This window comes from Apteryx rowi, unplaced genomic scaffold (genome assembly GCF_003343035.1).
Source record: "Apteryx rowi isolate R43461 unplaced genomic scaffold, aptRow1 scaffold_600, whole genome shotgun sequence".
NCBI lineage: Eukaryota > Metazoa > Chordata > Aves > Apterygiformes > Apterygidae > Apteryx > Apteryx rowi.
The window spans coordinates 155,207-175,633 of record NW_020450873.1 but is presented as its reverse complement, the minus strand read 5'-3'; the positions used below and the strand labels follow the sequence as shown (position 1 = coordinate 175,633).

General features: G+C 43.0%; 1 protein-coding gene across 1 annotated transcript in view; it reads left to right on the top strand.

Moving 5' to 3' along the window:
- CELSR1 (cadherin EGF LAG seven-pass G-type receptor 1) overlaps positions 1-20,427 on the top strand; it is a 180,561-nt gene that overhangs the window by 123,571 nt on the left and 36,563 nt on the right. The window contains exons 6-16 of the mRNA XM_026083448.1: positions 6,162-6,319; positions 7,436-7,599; positions 9,096-9,221; positions 13,139-13,305; positions 13,733-13,918; positions 14,251-14,364; positions 14,778-14,952; positions 15,664-15,805; positions 17,653-17,773; positions 19,082-19,265; positions 20,077-20,178. Of these exons, the coding sequence (XP_025939233.1) occupies positions 6,162-6,319; positions 7,436-7,599; positions 9,096-9,221; positions 13,139-13,305; positions 13,733-13,918; positions 14,251-14,364; positions 14,778-14,952; positions 15,664-15,805; positions 17,653-17,773; positions 19,082-19,265; positions 20,077-20,178 (1,639 nt within the window). The remainder of the gene's footprint in view (positions 1-6,161; positions 6,320-7,435; positions 7,600-9,095; positions 9,222-13,138; positions 13,306-13,732; positions 13,919-14,250; positions 14,365-14,777; positions 14,953-15,663; positions 15,806-17,652; positions 17,774-19,081; positions 19,266-20,076; positions 20,179-20,427) is intronic.

The window sequence follows — 20,427 nt, the reverse complement described above, 5'->3', positions numbered from 1 at the left end:
AGGCTGGCGCTGGCTTCAGGATGGCTTTTCTTTTTACAGATTTGCACTTATTATGAAGACAAACAAGCCAAGCTGTGCATATTAATCCAGGACACACAAAGCATTTTGATGAAAGACCAACTTTCTAAAATAGATTTTTTTTATGTGTGTGGTGAGCTAAGCAAAGACTATGTTTATAGTATGCAACATTATCTGTCCCCTGAATAAAACAGGTCTCCTCATGCCAAACATAACTGGATCTGTTGTGTCTCATTTTCAAAGGTTCCCATTTTATGTTCTCAAACTATTAGCCATATTTACAGTTCGCTGCTACGTCATCTCCCATATTGTCAGCTGCTTCAAAAGACACAAAGAGGCGCCTAAAACAGCCTGGAATAGTCATAGCAGCACTTCTGGTTGGGGAGTAGAGCATATTTTATATTTTAATATTCATGAAATAAAACACACTCTCTTTTGATCTTTGGGAAAAATCAAATGGCCATTTTTATAAGAAAATTGAACTTGGAATTTGGTAAAAGGTGTTCCTGGCAGAGGAGATGTTTGTGGGACCTTTGGAAAAGCCACATGAACTTGTGGATTAAGTAAAAAGGGCGACATCCAGAGATCCAGATCTCATCACTGTGGCTGATTGACTAAACAAACATTTGCACTTTGTAATACTGTCCTTAATGTACAGTATCTAGCCTGGTTTAATTCAAATTAAGCCTACCAAACATTGGATTATTTGCTTAATGTACTTTGCCTGTCCATCAGGTTTGCATCATGACTTTTGAAAAAAGTATTTTTTATAAAGCAAAAATATGATCATTAAGTATATAAGAGAGAGCTTTCATTATCCGCCAATCTGTATGTCTTTTCCATTCATGATGCATCATTAGACCATCTGTATCTTTAATAGCTAACTGTGTGGGCACCAGCAGTTTAAATGTTTGCTGTAAGAAAACAGAGGATCCAAATGAAGCTGAGATGCCTCAGAATATCTGTGTCTAATGTTTTAAGTGGAATGGGAACAGTAGGTCTGCAAACAGTAGATTTGCACAGTAGATTGCAAACTATAAACAGATGTGTTTTGATGACCTTCTCTCCTCTGTCTGGTCTCCATTTATAAAATGGATGTTAACAGATGAACTTCTTAGCATTTTATAGGCACCTGTGAGAATATACACGTGTTTGTTTCTGTTGAAATTGTGGGGAGAAATCAAAACAATTCATTGCTCCATACTTGGATTTCACTAGAATCAGATTTGGCATTTGTAGGGAAGCACCTTTGAGGTGCCGTTCTTTCACTCCACTGTCAACTGCAACCAGAGAAAATCATGATAGGTGGCCTGTGACCATGTCAGCAGCCAAAAGAAGGTAAATTCACCTTTGCAGTTTGAAAAGATAGTTTTTCCAGGTCACAACCGAGGACACTAGATGAGTGTGGGACATCTCACTGTTAACTTTGCTCTGGTCTGGAAGAAAGATGCAGTTTTCAAAAGACATCCTGGGAGACTGTCATTCCTGTAATCACCTTTAATCTGCCTGTGCCTCTGTCTGTGCAATGGGGAATGCCATGGGTTAGACACAAAATTTGAGATTGTCCACCGTAAAACAGAACCACTAATCTCCTTCATGAAAGCTTGGAGAGACAAAGTCAAGTTTTGTGGCATTCTGTACAATTGCATGTACTAATTGCCATTATTTGAGGAACATAAATATGGTTCATCTCATTTTAGAGATGGGGAGAAAGGTAGGCGAAAGAGGAGTGCTATGCCCCACAAAACAGGATGTGTCAATTTGCAAAGGGAACAAGAAATGCCTGGCTTCTGCTTTCACATAGTTTCATATACATTTCACATACAGTTCATGAGTCACATTCTTTCTCTTCTCCAAGCGAATCTGTAGTCAACTATAGCAAGCAAACATAAATGTCAGTACAACCTACTTGGATATAGGATAAAGAAAATGTTTGAAGAAAGTATTATATGATGGTGGCAATACTCTGCAAGACCCAATTTTTTTTTGAGTCCAGAATGAATCCATTTTATTCCTAGTTTGTTTAAGGGAGACCAAGCTCTCTTTCTTGTACTGTTTGTAACTCTTCTTATTACTCACTTTTACAGCATGTGGTCTTTGAAGTTTGAATCCCAACCTTTTTCTGGACAGGCACTAAGTAAAAAGGCAGTCTTTAGGGTTAGGCAGTGCAAGGTAAATTTTCAGCTCCATGAGCAGGAGCTCAGTTACATGACTTGCACTGCCATTAATGGGGGTCCTGCTGGTAAATTCCTATACACCACATTGAACTTTTACTTGTGAATGCAGAACTGTCACAGCTAATGAAACTTGGCTTTCAGGTAGCATGGTGTGTCGGGAGATGAGTCTGACAGGCAGAAAGCACTGCTAAGTACCCAGCTGAAAGTCTGGCTCTAACTCCTTGAACATATTTCCAGAAAGTAATGGTGTGAATTAATGCTGCTGTGTATTAGCTGTTCCTTCTGTTAGGGATCAGTCCTGCTCCAGTGGTATTCCGCAGAAGCCAAGATCATGCCTGAAGTGTAAAGGTTTCTGTTTTCATTTAGCGTTGGCAATTTACTTTCATGTGTGTTTTCCAAGTACCACTTATTGTTATTTTATTTTCTTAGGAACATAGGACAGGGTCATCAAGGCCAGTCCTCTGCTAACACCAGCTCCTATAATCCCTATCACAAACTGATGAAGTTCTTTTGTACAGTTTTTGCCTCTGCTGCTTTGTCAAAGATGACCCCTCTGGTGGGTGGGCATCACCTGGTGATTTCTAGCCTACATTACTCACAAGCATTTTATACTCATTTGTTCTGGTACTAAGGTGTCCACTGCAATAATAAACTCTTATTTGCAAACTCTTCCTCAGCCTTTACTTTGATAAGCTAAACATACCAAGTCCTTTTTGTGTGTTTGATAAGGTAAGCTTGTAAGCTTAGGTAAGCCAGGTATTGCCCTGGCTGCAGTTCTGTGCATCTCTTGTAATTTGAATTCATCTTTAATAAGTGAAATCAAAATCATCCACAATACTTCAAATGCCAATATCCTATTTAATTCATAAAAATTCGCTCATACCCATCTTCCCAAAAACCCACTGTTGTATTGTTGTATTGCCTTTCTTACACTTCAGTCACACCATGGTCCATAATTTTCTTGTAGCCAATTAATCCAGTTAATTCTTTCTTCTTTTTCGTCATGTATAGCTGATGACCTGCAACAGAAGTTTTTGTCACTGGACCCCAAGTTTCATGACATATGATTAATTCTTTTTCTGGGACACACATATCTAAGTGATTCTTTTTTTTTTTTTTTTTTTTTGATGCATGATACTCTAAATACTCTCCGTTTTACCAGCAAATGGTATTTAATATTAATTAAAATATTAAATAAATCAGTTTCATGATTCAGTTCTGAAGGAACTCCTAACTTAAGCTCCCTCCATTCCAGTCTTTTATTTTTGTTCAGATTACTTCAGTTATAAAATATTCCCTAAGCTAGGTGCTGAGAAGATGAGTGGTGTAGTACTTGCCACATATAAGAGAAAAAAAAAGGTCCTTGTCACATGAACTCAGAGAATCTCCCTGTCCTTTCCCAGCAACATATCCTTCCATTTTGGGAAAAAGCCTGTTACATAAAATGGGCCTGCTGATACTATCAGAAAATCACCACATTTGTACTGAGTATAGTTTGAACTGAGTATAGTTATATTTTCATTCACATGAATATCCCATTTCTTCTTTATCCGCTTATGATCCTAACTGGTCACCTGAGCTAAAGAGGTGCCAGAGGTCTGGGTTGCAATGGCCAGTCAACATCTAGAGAAAAACTTTGCAATTTCTGTGTTAAATAGAAGGGGGTGGAGGGGGCAGAAGCTTTTGCTGCTGCAGTTATTTGACTGTGAAGGAGCAGCTGCAAACTGATGAGTCTCATCAGGTTGCAGTCTTGACTAACACAGGGCAGATACCCCCTGCTAAGAGGATAAATACCCGTCCTTTGTCACCCTTCCCATGCAGTAAATAGATTATTTCAATGAAGCGAGGGAACATAAACATTAATCAAATCATTCCTCCAAATGAATAGAAGTAGCACCCAGAATATAAACATTTTAGTTTTGGAAGGGAAGGTCTGCCTCTTGGCTGGTTAATTTTCTATGGACTTTGAAAAGCTGCTTACTAACATTTTCAGCATTGCATATGACACCATTTTCAGCATTGCAATTATGTATGTTTCCTGCCTTTTCCAAGCTAGGCAGTTATAAAGTCGAGGGAGTATAGGAAAAATAAAATCTTCATTAATATCACTTAGCAGAGGTCAAAACCTTGTATTGCGTAACTGCCAAAGTATGTGATCACATTAGTTTTTGGTAGAGGAAATGGAAAGTACTTTCCAACTGGAACTGACACCAGGAAACATCTTTTAAAATTGTTTTTTATACATTGGGATAATTACCTATATAAATAAATCTGTATCTCTGTGCAGATGATGAAACTGACTTTAAGCATTTTTGCATATTTCTGTGTGTACAACTGAAGCAGTGAGAATAGGCTTTTATCCCACACTGCTTCCTTGTTTGCTGTACAAATACGAATTTCAGTTTGCAGTTGAGCAATCCGCATTTCAAAGTGAGCGTACAGCAAACTTCGGTGTGATGCCCAGTCGTCTTCCGTCTTCGTATGGCTACAACTATTGTTGATCGATGAATCATAAAAGCATCTCTTGGCTTCCAAATTATGCTGCGTGTCTGGGTCAGAGCCCAGTCCCGTCGCTCCTGGGAGGCATCCCCGTGCCCTCAGTGGAACGGCAGCAAAGCGAGAGGGGTTTAGCTCATCACTTCTCCTTTACAAATAAAGTTCACGGAGATCCCATGTGGGTAGTGGATTAGGACTCTATAGCTCTCTGCAAACACTGAGCATGAAAAACAATGTTCCGTTGCAATCTGCAGCTTTGGTGCAGCAGGTGCGGTCAGCGGCCAGTCACGCGTGGGTAAATTGCACGAAACTCTCTTAAGGGAGTTAATGGAGCCGTGCAGCAATGAAGGACGTGTTTGGGGTGAAGGCGCGAGGATTTGGTGTTTAGGGTCCAAACCCTGGTAGTTCTGTGGGCTTTCGTCACTGTTGGAATCGCTTAATTTCCCCAGTTTTCTTTAGTTGTTAAAAGTGGAGATAATGACTCCTCACAGACGAGCAATTAGGAGAATTTCAGTAAGGGCAGAAGTATGGAGTTCAGTGTGATAATTCCAGTTTCGTGGCCCACATTCACCAGGGCAGTTTGTGGGTCAGTGGGGAGGAGTTTCCTACCCTCTGAGTGGATCAGAGATCAGGGCTAGCCTGAGCGTTTCTTGCTGGCTCTACAGACGCTTCCCTCCATGCACCACCCACCCTATTGGTCCGCAGTGCTGGATCACGGCTGCCAAGCAAGCGAGTGAGCTCGACTCCAACCTTTATTCCTGATTGCCGGCTCCCCAGGCCGTTGATCTCTCTCACCCCGTGACTGGAAACGCTGGGGTCTCAGCTGGCTGAGCTGTAGGCAGCGCATTTCCATGCTCCCATCCCGTACCCAGGAGGCACTCGCAACAGGCGTGCGCAGGCTTGGCCTCAGCTCCCTCCCAGTCATCAGGGGACCTTGTGTTGCAGCCTTTTCTGGAGCCTGCAGTCCTCACTGGGGGCTCGGACAGAGTACCCTGTTCAGGGAAAACTTGGGTTTAAGCCTCTAGCCTCGGTTGTGGTATTACATCGTTTTACGTTTTCCTGTCTTTGGACAAAAGCAATGCTAAAATTCAAGTAAGTTCACTCACTTGAGATGAAGAGTTGCAAGATGAGCACAATTCATTAGAGTTCACTGTGCAGAACTAGGAAAACTCGTGTTTGAAGTGATTCAGGCCAAAGTGGTTCGGCAGTGGTTCAGCAGTGGAAAGGAACCATCAGTCACTTCTGGCCGTGCTGTGTACTGAATTGGGTGTGAACACCCTTTAGAGTCACCCATTTGGTTTCTTCTTGCCAGCCTGTCTTAGGTCAACTTAACTTAATGCTTTTGTGTTTGCACATCCTATTTTAGTCCCCTTCCAGGGGTAAGAAGAACTATGTTGTTTAGCTGTCTGTAGCAGCATTCAAATAGTGTATGTGTATAGCATTATATGATGTGTCATTTATTTCTTGAAGCCCAACATTGGACGATTAGGAATTCCCCACGGGCCTTCGGGGGAGAAGGTGGCCGTTGTAACCGTGGATGACTGTGACACGGCGGTGGCTGTGCGCTTCGGGAGTCTTATTGGCAACTACACATGTGCTGCCCAAGGGACTCAGACTGGCTCAAAAAAGTAAGGATTTCCTGTATGCATTTTCCACTCATTCTCTTATTTCAGGGGAGAATCAACAATATGTGATTAACCACTAGGCAGATTAGGCTAGAAAAAGAGATACAATTTACCAAGAAAAAGTGACAAGTTTTAATTTAGTAGACAAAATTTGGTGGAGGCAACTGCAAGAGTTAGCACAGTGGGAGGAATGCACTGATCTTCTCCTATACAGACATGTGCCTAAATTACTTGTAAAATGCAAGAAAAAGACCTGAAGATCAGTGTAGCTGGCTCCAAAAAAGTATCTACTTAGTATGAAAATGTAGAGAGAAGGACAAATAGACTTTTACGGGGATGGCTGAACAGCTTGTTACTGCTGTCTTTTGAGTTAATACTCCTATCTTAAAAGGACATAGAAATAAAGGAGGTACATAAAAGGTCAGTGAAAATCACTACCTAGGGAAAAAGAGTTTCCTGTGAGGAAAGGCTGAAAGTTTAGTACTACTTAGTTTACAGAGAAGATGGATTGCAAGCAACATGGTAAAGATATAAAATAATGACTGATGACAGAAAGGCCATTGAGATGCACATAGTGCTCTAAAATTGCAAGGGGAACATCATAAAAATTAGGGCTAATTCAAACTGACCAAATGTTATTAAGACTAAGCTCTTCAGAAGATTAAAAAAGGGTTGGACATTTTAAAATAATGAGGTCACTGTATCAAAATCAAAATCTATGGCATCTCAACCCTTCTGGTTGAAGAGTTTATACTGCAGAGTATAAACTAACCCCTGGGAACTGGAATCAGAAGTGTCCCACAGCTGCACATTGTCTCATAATTTTCATTTTCTTCCTCTGATAGTGACCACTGTCAGAGATGGATCGTTGGATTCCCATATGTGTATGACAACTCCTAAGTTACAGGTTATGATTTTTTTGTAATGTCACTGAGATTGGTTGTTTTACTGGAAAGTTCTTTGATTACAAGCCCTGAAAAAGCAGATCTAGTAGTAAGGAGGTGTGTGGCAATATCAGTAAATTAAACATCTCAAATGTACTTTTGGGAAAGAGCAAGGTTAAAAAAAACAAAACAAAACTATAACCCCAAAATTGTGACCGTTTCTTTGTTTCTTTAGATCTTTGGACCTGACTGGCCCTCTGCTCCTCGGCGGTGTCCCAAACTTGCCTGAAGATTTCCCTGTGCACAACAGACAGTTTATAGGCTGTATGAGGAACCTTTCTGTTGACAGCAAGCCAATTGACATGGCCAGTTTCATAGCCAACAACGGCACTCTGCCAGGTAGGAGTTGCTATGTCTTCAAAAGTCAACAAGAAAAAGCACTCTGCCATATATTAGTGTGTATAACGATTTAAGATTTCAAAGGAGAAGGGACGATGAGAAACACCAGGGGACCAAGGAATCTGCAAGGGCCCCAGTAACTCCCGTTGGTCCCCTTTGTGCCATGTGCTTGCTCCAGGCCACGCAGCAGGGGAGAGGGTGCTGCCAGACACCATGCTCCTGCCCCGTCACAGCACGACTGCACCCGGGCCGGCTGCCCACGCATTTGAGCAAGGTGTAATCAGCGCCTGTGCCAAGGACGCACACAACGGCCCACGGCACGGTGCACCCTTACAGCATAAAGTGGCACTTCAGGGCTTGTTTAGACCTTCTGCATTCCTGCGAATTTCACCCAGGAATTTGCACAGAGAATTTACCCCAGAATGAGCTTTTCCTCTTTTTTTAAAAAATTACCTGTTAAATGTCGCTTTGCTCTGAGAACTGATGGGATTAGTTTATGAAAAAGGAAATGATTTTAATGACTTTTCATCAATTATGTTTATCCTTTAAATCAAATTCTTCAGTCTTTTGAATCTGAAACTTGCTTCATGAAGCAGCCTGTAGGAGTTTCTAGTCTGGTTTCTGTGCCTGGATCCCTGCCTGTGATGAGCTCTGATGCACAAAATGCTCTCATCATCATAAAACTGGCACTTAATGGAGGAATGGCAAGTCCCTTCCTTCTGTAATACCTAAATTGCAGCTCTTTTAGATGTATTCCATTGATCATGGATTAAGAAGGGAGTTGCAACGCTAACTTCAAATTCTCTTTTGTCTTGAGGCTTTTTTATTAACAGTTTTGTCTCTAATATTAGTTAAACACAAGGTTTTACTTTATGAAAATAGATAGCAGGAAAAGCATGACAAAAGAAGCATTTTTTCAGGATAGATTTTTATCCCTCATTTGGAAGGGTGTTCTATATGTTTTAACACCGCAGCTTATACTAGTGTTACACTCGTGTGACAGTACATATTGGCTTTCCCTGGGTAGTGTCTTGGTTATGTGAGATTAACTTGAGAACAGTGGTTCTGAGTCACAACACTGGTCCATATGGCTATCTCCTGCCGTGGCCAGCTGTGGGCGCCAAGGGAAGAGTATGAAAACAGGACGAGCATGCAATGGTATTTCCTCAAAATTTTCTCTTAGTCCCCAAAGATTTACAGCCTAGTGACTGTATTTAATAGCCTTTGATAGATTTTTCTGTATGAATTTGACATTTGTTGAGCTCATGGAAACTTCTACCATCCACTTTTTGCTTCACCTACTTCAAGGGTATTAAAAAAAGAAAAGCTATAATGATTAAGTGTCTTGTCTTTGACAGAAACTCAGATACAGTCATTCAGAGCCTTTTTTTTGTTAAAGCCATGCAATAGTCTAGGATGCCATGGTGTGATGCAGCTGCTGTGCCCACCTACACAAGTATCGAGTGGTTTCACGTAACTATTTTCCTGACTTCCAGGCTGTGCAGCGCAGAGGAACTACTGTGAAACTAACTGGTGCCAGAATGGAGGCACATGTGTGAATAAGTGGAATACTTACATCTGTGAGTGTCCCATACGGTACGGAGGGAAAAACTGTGAGCAAGGTAGGATGCACAAACCTCTTCATGCATAGTCACGTGTGCACATTTCATTAATAACCATTAACATATATGCCAAACTCTGATGCTTAGGGGAGAGATAATAGAAGATTACAACTAAGACTAAAAGTCCATATATATTTGAAATAATATGTATATTCGAAGTAATTGTGAGATCACCTATATAGTAAATATGATATCTGACTTACTGTGATTAATAGTAACAGCTTTTACTGATTTACTTGCGTTAGCAAAGTAGTTCCACAGAGCTTGGCAGTATTTAGTAATTTGTTTATAGTAAAAATGCCTGGTCCTAAGCCCCTTTAAAACAGTGGAAAGAATCCCGCTGACTTTATTGGGCTTTGACTCAAACCAGGGGTGAATGTGCATTTTTAATCACCACTTTCCTGGTGAGAAGGCAGTCTCTGCTGAGTAAGAGCACTTTCAATTTTATTGGGTTTTTCTTTGATTGAATACAATGTGCATATATGTGTAAAACCTCATTATTGAAGGATGAGGAAAAAGCAGCAGGTGTGTTTTATAGGGAATGAAAGACTCATAGTTCCTTTCCGAGGAAGCGAGGAAGAGTCTGCATTGGGGGATCCATGGGTTCAGAGCTGCTGCAGCTCCCAGTGCCCACTGTAAGGTGGCTTCACCACATCTGGTTGTGGGTTGCTCATTTGTAGTCACATTGTGCTGGAAGCTTCCCAGAAGGACATCCTGCTTAAACTTGTGTAGCTTTCCAAGACTCGGAAGGCCAAATTCTGGCCTCACTTGCTCAGATGCAAATGTGGCATGTCTTCATTTCCATTATCCCCCCATGATGCTTAGCCCGGAATAGTTTGCAGTATGAGCAATAATTTTGTTCTTTTGATATTTCTACCCCACATCAGACATTCTTGATTACCCTCAGCAGGATGCGGACCCTGGAAAGGCAGTCCTAATCTTGAGGTTTCCAAACCATGGTGCGCACACCACGGCTGGTATGCAAACCACTTCAGCATGGTATACCTCTGCCTGGGCAAGATGTAGGTGGCGGCAATTGTTCTCACCTTGCCTTTTTAGAAACAGCTTAGGAAAAGAGGGATACAGGCAGAGCATGCAGTTAGGTTTCTGGTTTAGGAAATAATGGTCTGCAGTAGGAGGTTGAGAGAGAAAGGATGGTGGAGGCCTCCTGTGTCCCACCTATCACAAAGCCCAGAGCTACCATTACTGCCACTAGCGAGGTACCTACTTTCTGTGGCAGTTCCTCAAATATTTTGAGCTCTCCAAGTTCGTATGAAAATCTTATTCTTCCACGTGCCTCATGTCAAATATCTTTGTTGATGAAGTTCTTGTGTTTTCTTCATGAGTTGTGTAGCACCTCTCTGTTGTCCTCGCTGGTACAAAGCCCATGCTGATGTCTCCTGAGAGGATGCCAGGGCCTGACTCTGATGTGAACTGTACTGGAGTAAATGGGGAGTAGTGTTGTCATGTACAAATATTATTTCCTATGTCTTTCTCTTAGTTTAGAATAGGAATTTCAAAATTCAGTCAGACGTCTTTTCTATTCATCTTTTTCTTATCCCAAACTAAATGCCAAAGCATCAATTTGGGGATTTAAAAAATCACTTCAGGAGTGTCTTTTAGGCACCATTTGATACTCAGTTTTGGTTAGAGCAATACAGTTCACAGCAATCGCAGCATTACTGTCCCCCAGCTTCAGAGTTCTCCCATACCCTAAGTGCAGTGAGACTTGAGCATTTTCTTTGTTATTATGTAAATATTTATTCTTGCTAAAGTTTCAATTTATTAATTTTTTTTCAGGATTTGTGGCCAGCAGTCCACTTGTTTCTTTGATTATATTTGTGGTGCAAAATGTCCCCAATAAAAAAATCACAAGCCCCCCCAAAATAAGGAATTTTTCTGAAATGTGACCAAAGATTTCAGGAGCCTGAAGTTAAAGTCAGGAGGGATCATTGACACACAGTACTCCTGACATTCAGACTGTTTATCTGAGTGCTGAGATATGTCCAATGAACCTAATAGTATTAGCTATCATTAGGCAGCTATTTTTAAAAAAGTTGTAGCTAAAATATTTGCATTCTTGTGTAGGAGTGATTGGCTGATGCATTTCTGCTTTAGCAGTGCTGGACCTGCTTCAGTCTCTCGGAGAGCAATGGCTGTGGCGGGTTAAGGCGGCCACTTTTTTTGATTGCCAGCTCTTCAGAAAAAGTGCTTATTTTATGCTGTGCATTTACAGAGTACCTTCTGCAAAAATCGTTCCCATCTTTGGGGAGGGGAGGGGAGCTGTGCCCAGCCAGGCCTCCGGGAGGCGGGTGGACATCCCTGCACCCCGCGTTCCCAGCCCCAGCAGGCGGGAGCCTCTCAGCTCTGCACACTGGAAACACTCAGCAACGGTCTAGCAACCATCTAGCAACCACTGGCAGAGCAGCTGGGAGCTGAGGCATTTTTGACAGGGCAGAAGAGGGAGGAGAGGGCTGCTTTCTGCATGCCCAGAGCAGAAGGAAGAAGCAGTCGTGCCCGACTTTTACGTCCACGGGGCGCAGTGTGGGTGAGGAGCTGTGCCTGCCGGCCCAGAGAGCTGGAGCTCAAGCGCTGGACTCACGCTTTGAGCTAGAGGCATCTGTGTAGGGAGGCAAAACCGTTTTAAATTGCTTCTCGCAAATAGGGAGATAAAGGGCTTGTGGACAACACTGTCCTCCTGCCCTCTGTGCTCCTTCACAACCCCCCTTTTCCCTTTTAGAGACCAGCAAAGCAGACATAACACAGTTTTGTTTTCTTTTTTTTCTCCAAAAAATGCCATTTCACATCAACCTGACTTCATGTTCTGCAATAATGTTGTCACTCTACTTTTTTCTAAGAGCTTGTCATTTTAAAATAATACATTTACATTTGCATGATCTCTTCTACAAAACATCCAGAAGAGCTACCAGATATTTTACTGTGGGGTGGAAGGGGAAGGAGGCTGTCAAGCCTATCACCATCCAGCCGGACTTAGGGCATGACAAGGTGTATCGCTGGGTGCAGATCTGTGGCGGTTATTCCCAGGACGGGGAATACACCCCAGGATGGGGTGGAGGCGTGTGAGCCAGCTGGGTGCTGCGAGTAGCACAGAGCTCCCAAGGTCTGATTTATGCTTCCTCTCAGTGGGATAAACTAATCCATGGTGCCATAGCCCATCTGCTTGTGCTACCTGGGATAGCTGCTTTAACGGCCTGCAGGGCAGATGTATCCATGCTTTGCATGAGTAAAGTGCTTTTCATTGAAGGCTGTCATCAGCGTCTTCCTGTAGGAGCTGTTTTTGGGCAAGATGAGAGATGAGGGCACTGCTGCAGCACTCAGCTCTAGACGTTTAAGGGAGAGGATTTGGGTAATTCCACAAGAGCTTTCTCCCTATGAAAAGACTGTGTAGCTCACACAGCTGAATGACCTGGCCCTGGAGTATTGGAAATGAATTAATATTTCCTGTAGGCTCAGATCCATTTCTTCTGTTTAATCTGTTAATTAGAACCAGGTAATCAAAGATATGTTGAAAATGTCTGTAGCAAGTATTACCCTCATGCTTCCTGCTTTGTCCACTCACTCATCATCAAAATTATATCAGTAGAGATACTGAATTTAGCTTTCTAGGAATATCTCTCATTTGGGTAATACAGTAGCACTGTGGAAGTGTTGCCTTGGAGTGTAGGTGGGCCCAGAGACAAGCTACTACAAACCAAGGGAGGTTGTGAATTTATAGTATTTTCAGCTGCTTCCCAGTAACTCCCCTGGGCCAGATCTTACCCTGTAGTAAATGAAAAACAGCTCAGTGGAAGAGGGAGTAGTTACCTTGCATCATGCCTCCAATGCAGTGTTGTTCCTCCTCTTAACCTTTGCCTCAAAGGATATAAAGTGTTTCTCTCTTGTCTTTTGATTTACAGTAATGCCTTCTCCTCAGCGGTTCAGTGGGGAAAGCATTATCATTTGGAGTGACCTCGATATAACCATCTCTGTGCCATGGTACATTGGGCTTATGTTTAGGACCCGGAAAGTCAATGGCATGTTAATGCAAGCTAATGCTGGAACTGCATCCAAGATCAACATTCAGGTAAAAAATGTGGCCTTTTTTGCTTAGAAAAGAAATTCTCTCCCCTCCCCCTCTCCCATACCAGTGTGATCCACATATCAAACTACATATCTGATTAGTCCACCCAGCAAAACGTGCATCAGTATATACAAATGATTTCTTCAGAATTTGACTTTTGATCATTCTAAAATTCAGATGTTTTGATGTGAGCTGATTTTTTTAAACAAAGGTATGAGTGTGCATTGCTATAAATGAGAAAAATGTGTCTTTTTATTGCCTTTTTTTATCCTTGGTGGGATAAGTTAGAAACAGAATGTCCAAAGTTATAGAAGTTATTTCTATTGTTTCATTTTTTATTTTTTCCTTTGGGATTTGTTTAGGAAGCGCTGTTATCTTGCCCCCTAAACAAATATGCAGCAAAAAATAGACATGATATTTTTTTCAACAGATACTGAACAACTACGTGCAGTTTGAAGTGTACAGTGGCCTGAACCAAGTTGCTAGTTTGAAGATGACCCAATCGCGAGTCAGTGACGGGGAATGGCATCATTTATTAATAGAGCTAAAGAGTGCTAAGGATGGTAAAGACATCAAGTACCTGGCTGTCATGTCCTTGGACTACGGGATGTACCAGGTGAGGCAGCATCATAATTTTGCCATTAAGCACTACAGAAATATTTTCAGGAGAAAGTATATTAAAGAATTGTGGAAAAATACTTATGCTGTGAGCCATGTTCTATCATAACTTGTGCCTAATGAAGTCCCATTATTTTATTAAGCCTAATAAAAAAATACCTTCAGAACAAGTCTGTAAAAGGTGACATTCAGATGTCTAGCTCCTGACTGCTTTGATCATTTTTCTTTAGTCTGCTGTCAGCTACTGCTTGACTCCATCACTGCAGAAAGTTGCTGTCTGTGTTGCAGAGGATGATCACGTCCCTTACCTACTGTCCTTCTCTTCAACAGAGCACTGTGCAGATTGGAAATCAACTGCCTGGACTGAAAATGAAAAGCATCATTGTGGGAGGTGTCTCTGGAGACCAAGTCTCAGTTCAGCAGGGATTTTATGGCTGTATGCAGGTATGAAGTGAGAACTGTAGTAGCTAACTTTGAACTTATAAGAAAATACCCATATGAAGTCATGTGGGTTTTTTTCCCTTTTCATCCATCCTCAAACATTTTTGTTTCCTCCATCAAAATATCTAAGAATCAAAATAGTAAAGTTCATGCACTTTCCCAAGTACGAATCTAATCTTGTAGGGGAACAGCCTTTTTCTTCTGCTTCTGTGCTTTGATCAAAGACCAGCATTTGAAAAAAATCTGGTTTTGACTCATATCTTTGAGTGTGACCTCACAGATTAATGGAGTTTTTTGGCTCATATCTTTGAGTGTGACCTCACAGATTAATGGAGTTAGTGAGATATATAATACCGTATCCTAAAAGAAACAGTAATACTCTAAATTAAAAAAAAAACCTTGTCTTTTGTAACCAGGGTGTAAGAATGGGAGAGACATCTACAAATGTGGCTACACTCAACATGAAACAGGCTATCAAGATCAATGTAAAGGAGGGCTGTGAAGTGGATAACCCTTGTGACTCCAACCCGTGTCCTCAGCACAGCTACTGCAGTGACGACTGGGACAGCTACTCCTGTGTCTGCGACCCAGGTAACACAGCGACCGCCACACGCATTGATCCAGGAGCTGCAGTCGCATCTCCTTGGCATTACTTTGCAAAGCATGTGGCTGCTGCTCTTCTGATCCTTCTTCTTCCTCTTCCAGTTGGTGTTTTCTTTCTCTGTCTTACTGTAGCACCCTAGAAACTGCAATCATAGACTAAAGATCAGTTGTTCTAGGCAACTTAACATTCAAACAGAAAAACAGTCTCTGTTTCAAAGGACTTTTTTTATACACCTCCCCCTTTTTTCCTTTTTTTCTTTTTTCTTTTTCCTTTCTTTCCCAGTCTTTCCTGCTGTTCAATTTCTGTCTCACACCCTGCATCCTAATAGAGATGCTTTGAATGTTTTCTCTGTTTCAGTGCATGTACCCAGCCCACGCTGTCAGCACCCAGCATAGTCACCTCCCATACACACAGGGAGAGAATACAAAACTCTCTGTAACACATGCCTCGAATATAAAACTGGGAACTGATGACCCAAGGGTGCCCCAAGCATGTTAACAGACTGTCAAAAAGAACAGCTCACTATCTTTTTGGCTGAGAGGAAAAAGAGTACCTTCTTTTTGACAGTATCTCAGGGGGAATCTACTGATTATTGAAGATGTGTTATTAGTGCATAAGCTTAAAATAGATGGTCTTTTGGAGAAATGCAAATCATAAATTACAGTGGTTTCTGTAATTTTATGACCTTGTCTCCCCAGGGTACTTTGGGAGAGACTGTGTTGATGTGTGTAACCTGAACCCATGTGAGCATGTCTCCACGTGCGTGCACAAACCTAGCTCATCCCATGGGTACACCTGTGAGTGTGGACAAAGCTATTACGGACAGTACTGCGAGAGCAAGTAAGGGAATGGTTTTTATTCTTTGGTTTCTTGATCCTTCCAGGTACCTCTTCTCCAAAGGCAGCAGTTCCCCCTCTTTCTTTTCCTGCTTTAGTTATCTTCCCTGGCATTATTTGAGGTTCATAGTAGTTGATATTTGCAGGCCTCCTGCCCTTGGGCTCTCCTGAGCTTTCTTCCCGTAGACCGTGACTGGTGAATTTCCGTATACTCACAGGCCACTTCCCTTCATCAGCAGTTCAGGGACTCAGCCAGTAAGGCTCTGTTTACACAGCATTGCATCTGACCTGTGCGTTTTGGCAGACCTGGCCTGAGCTTGCTTTGCCCCTCTCTTTCAGTTCCCCCAGCACACACACAGAGCAATGCACCCATTTAGGTGGCCTGCCCAGAAAAAATGGCTTTGCAGGTTGGGTCCACTTCCTGGGCTGGCAAAAAAACACCCCTTCTGGGCAGCCTAGGAGGTCTAAGTCCTGTTGTGTGGTGGAAGCCTGCCGATTCCCTCATCACAAGCTTCCTAGTCTCAGCATTCAGCAACCAACCTCCTCTTATTCCTGAGAGAGCATTTTGACTTACTGTAATACGGGCCACTTATGATGTGCAAATAAAGCACATTTGTCTGTCCATTTAGGAATGTGATGTTTCCTTCCCTTTGAAAACTGCAAGCCACTTTCTCCACCTTTTGTTATATTGGCCTGCAAATATTGACCGTGATGTTGCCGGATTCATCTTTCATTCCTCTGGTTTAGCAATGTGGAGAGGTTGTCCCTTGTCCTTATCTGCTGACATCATGTCAAGTGCAGCGTTGTCTTTTCTGTATTATAAAGGATAGAAATACAAACCATGCAATTACCATAAGCAGAATTCATCATGGCCTTTGAGATGGCAGCAAGCAGCTTTTCTTTCCATAAGCAGAGAGGAGATTCCTTGGTGCATTATTGCAAATCACGGGCTTGGGAGTGCCAACCTTCAGGCTATCGCTTGGTGAACGCTTCCAGCTAGGGAGACCTGTGCGGCCTGGCCTCTCCCCAGAGCTATCATTGCCAGCACAAGGGCTGCGGCAGCTGTGAGCTGAACCAGCTCAGAAACTTGCCCAGAAGAGAAAGAACCCAGCAAAAACAAGGGTTATCTTCCAGCAAGGTCGGCTTTTGGGTTAACGCGCAGCCTATGAATAGTTGTGCTGCTGCTCCATGGGGCAGGAACAGCGGCCGAGGGTAGGAGGCAGGTAAGACTGCTGCTTTCAGCGGCAGTACCAGCGTATGCTCCTTTGAAGTATTTTATGCAGCCTACAGAGGTGTGTGGTATTTTCAACTACTCTGCATACAAGCTGCCACAGTTTTTTCCTCCATGTCCTCAGCCACACATTTCTTCCCCCTCCCTTGTGACAATGCTTTTCTGGCCCTGTGGTGAGCTGGTTGAGAAAGCCAGATTGGCTAAAAATAGTGACTTTTCTTCATTGTGTCAGCTTGCGGCCAGTTTGGCACCCCAAGCTAGTGCGCCCTGAGGCTGGACAAGCGCCGATACCAGCAGCAGGGGTAGGACAGGACCGTATGGGCCCACAGGGAGGGGGGTGGCAGCACTGCAGCAGCTGTCTTTTAGGTTTAAAGTGCTGTGGAACTGTACCCCTCAGTTACGTCTATGACAGTAGGTAAACAGATCCAAGGCACAGGCTCAGCCCCTTCCTGCAGTCGTCCATGCTGTTTAACTGCTAGCACACTCCCGCACGAGCTCCGCAGCCTGCCCTGGCAGTGCCCAGCCGTCACTCTGGAACTCAGATTTGGCCCTAAGCCCTTTTTTTCCCACCTTTTAAGGGTAAGCTTAAAATGGGATTTCAATGTGATTTTCTTTTATAGGATTGACTTGCCTTGTCCCAGAGGCTGGTGGGGAAATCCCATTTGTGGTCCCTGTAATTGTGAGACTAGTAAGGGGTTTGATCCTGATTGCAATAAGACTAATGGAGAATGCCATTGCAAGGTAAGCAAAAGAAACCTGTCAAGTCAAAATTTCTCTAGGTTAAAAAACAACTGTATCAGTAATAAGTACAACTGAATATCTGAAACAAAGTACACACAGTTGTGCTTTGCATCATGTATGTTCATGATATAGTTAATCTTTACCTAAAACATTTTGCTGGCCCTACCCTTCACAAAATCATACTGTGCAGCTCTTATCTTATTTGCATTTGGAAAGCAAAATTGAGAAAACTGAGAAACGGAGAAAGCCTGGATTCTGATCTCTCTGAATACAGCCCAATTTATTGGGGGAGGTCAGCCCTGCGAGCAGAGGAATGCTGGTGATTATTTTGTTATATCACAAGTGAGTAATAGCCATGAAATGGCTCAGTCCCACTGGGTGAAACTCTCTTCTGTGCAGTGGGCCAGCAAAAGGCCTTGCTGCTTAGGAGATGATTGAGCTAAATTTGAGAGGTAAAACGCTTTCCTGAGAGACAGCTCTGTCGAGTTTAAGAGGAGTTAGCAGCAGACACGTAGGGCCAGAAGGTAGACCCAGGATGGGAGATGGCTTCCTCCCCCAGCTTTTACAATGGAGTTTTTACGATAGGTTTTGCAATAGATTTGAATGATAGAGCAATTGTGCCTGTTTAAACTGGTGGCAGTGAATCTGGCCCAGTATGTCTTTCCTAAATGACAGCAGGACACACAGCAACAGCTACATTGCATTGAGTCAATGGACTGCCAACACCATTGTCTTGTGTAACCACGTAAGGCCTCGGATCAAAAGCATTTAAAGATGTGATTTCAATACGTGATTACTGTTTTCTCTCCACCCTGTACATAAAGCATAAATGGACAGTGCAGGAAGTCTTCTTATTAGTTTGTTCATGCCCTAGAAGAGTAGCATTGCAAGGCAGAGAAAACCACAAATGCTCCAAGAATGCATTTGTTGGGCACCGGCAGTGAGCACACGATGAATAACATGGGCCAGGCTCTCGGCCAACCTGCAAACGGTGGTCTGAATCCTGGTGCCCACGGCACAGGGCAGCAGTGCAATTCCTGCCTCTGCATTGCCTGATCGCCTGGGCTGTTGCAAGTCACAGTAGCAGAACACACTTCTCATAACTATTATTTTTCTTAATAGTAATAATAGTTTTCTTAATAGTAGTGTAATTATTACCCTGTGCTCTGCTGAAGTAGCCAGCAGCGTACTGTCTGGGTAACTGGAAAGTCTTTTCTGATGCACATGCTGCTGAAGTAGGACTTCAGAAACACAGGAAACCTGGAATAAAAGCAAAATACCTTGTGCCTATCCTTTCTGTTTTTCTAGGCAAATTACTACAAGCCCCAGAGCAGTGACACCTGCTATCCGTGTGACTGCTTCCCCTCCGGCTCCCACACGCGCACCTGCGACATGGAGACAGGACAGTGTCCTTGCAAACCTGGAGTGATAGGGCGGCAGTGCAACCGCTGCGACAACCCTTTTGCTGAGGTTACCACCAAGGGCTGTGAAGGTACTTCCCGTCCAGCACTACTGCTGATCCGTTGGAGTGTAGTTATCAGACTGGAGCCATTGCCAATGCAGAGACAGGGGAGCGCGAGGCGATGGGTTTGCAAATGTGTCATGGGATACACGTGAGCCAGGCAGGGTGGCTCTAACGGGAGCTGCAGTAGCCTTAACCCACCACCCCCCTAAATCTGTGCCAACGTGACTCACAAGGATTGAGAAAAATAATAATATTTCACGTAATTTCATCAAATAGAAATACAGTTACCTAAGGAGTTGGACGGGGGAGAGCAAAACATGCTGATCCTGATTTTGCTAGAAACGTGAGTTCATCTGCCGGTGCAGTATTGCATTACTGTGCCACAGCTGAAGGGATCGGTAACAGCCCTTGCGCCTTCTGCCCGTGGAGGCCATGCCACACGCCGAGTGCCCTCTGCCGGTCCCGCCACCAGTCACCGCAAACCAGTTCTGCCTTTCCTCCCACCACCCTTCTCTGATCAGCACAAAGCTTTGGTAGCAGTCATCTCACAACTGCGTGTGGGTGACACAAAGGAGCAACCCAATAAAGGAGCAGACAGAGATAAGCAGATATAAAATCCAGAGTCCCCTAATCATCCCAAGCTTTCCTTTGCCTGTACCCGTCTGATGTCATGGTTGAAAAGGAGCAGCTGATGGGCTGCAGTTTGGAAGGCATTGCAGGGAGCAGATGTCCTGACTTGACTTGGAAGGTCCTTTTGGCGGATGTAAATATCTCCTCATTGTTGCTCTGTGATTTTATCTTGTCAGAAAAATTGCATCATTTCTTTTTCTGCTTTCAGTAATTTATAATGGGTGTCCCAAAGCTTTCGAGGCTGGTATTTGGTGGCCACAGACCAAGTTTGGCCAGCCAGCTGCCGTGCCATGTCCTAAGGGATCAGTGGGTAAGTTCCCTGGGTAAAACATTAACAATTCTATCTACATGCCTGTGAGGAGAAAAAAAAAGAGCAAAAAAAATGTGTACATAGGGTAAGGCGTTGATTCTTTAAGTGTAGAGATTACAGCATAGCTTATGCGAGTCGCAGGATGAAAAGTTTACTTAGTGAAACTCAAGAACTGTTAAAGCACATTTGGAATAGTAGCAAAAAGTAAATGCAAAAGTGCAGCACATACATAAATACATATAAAGAACA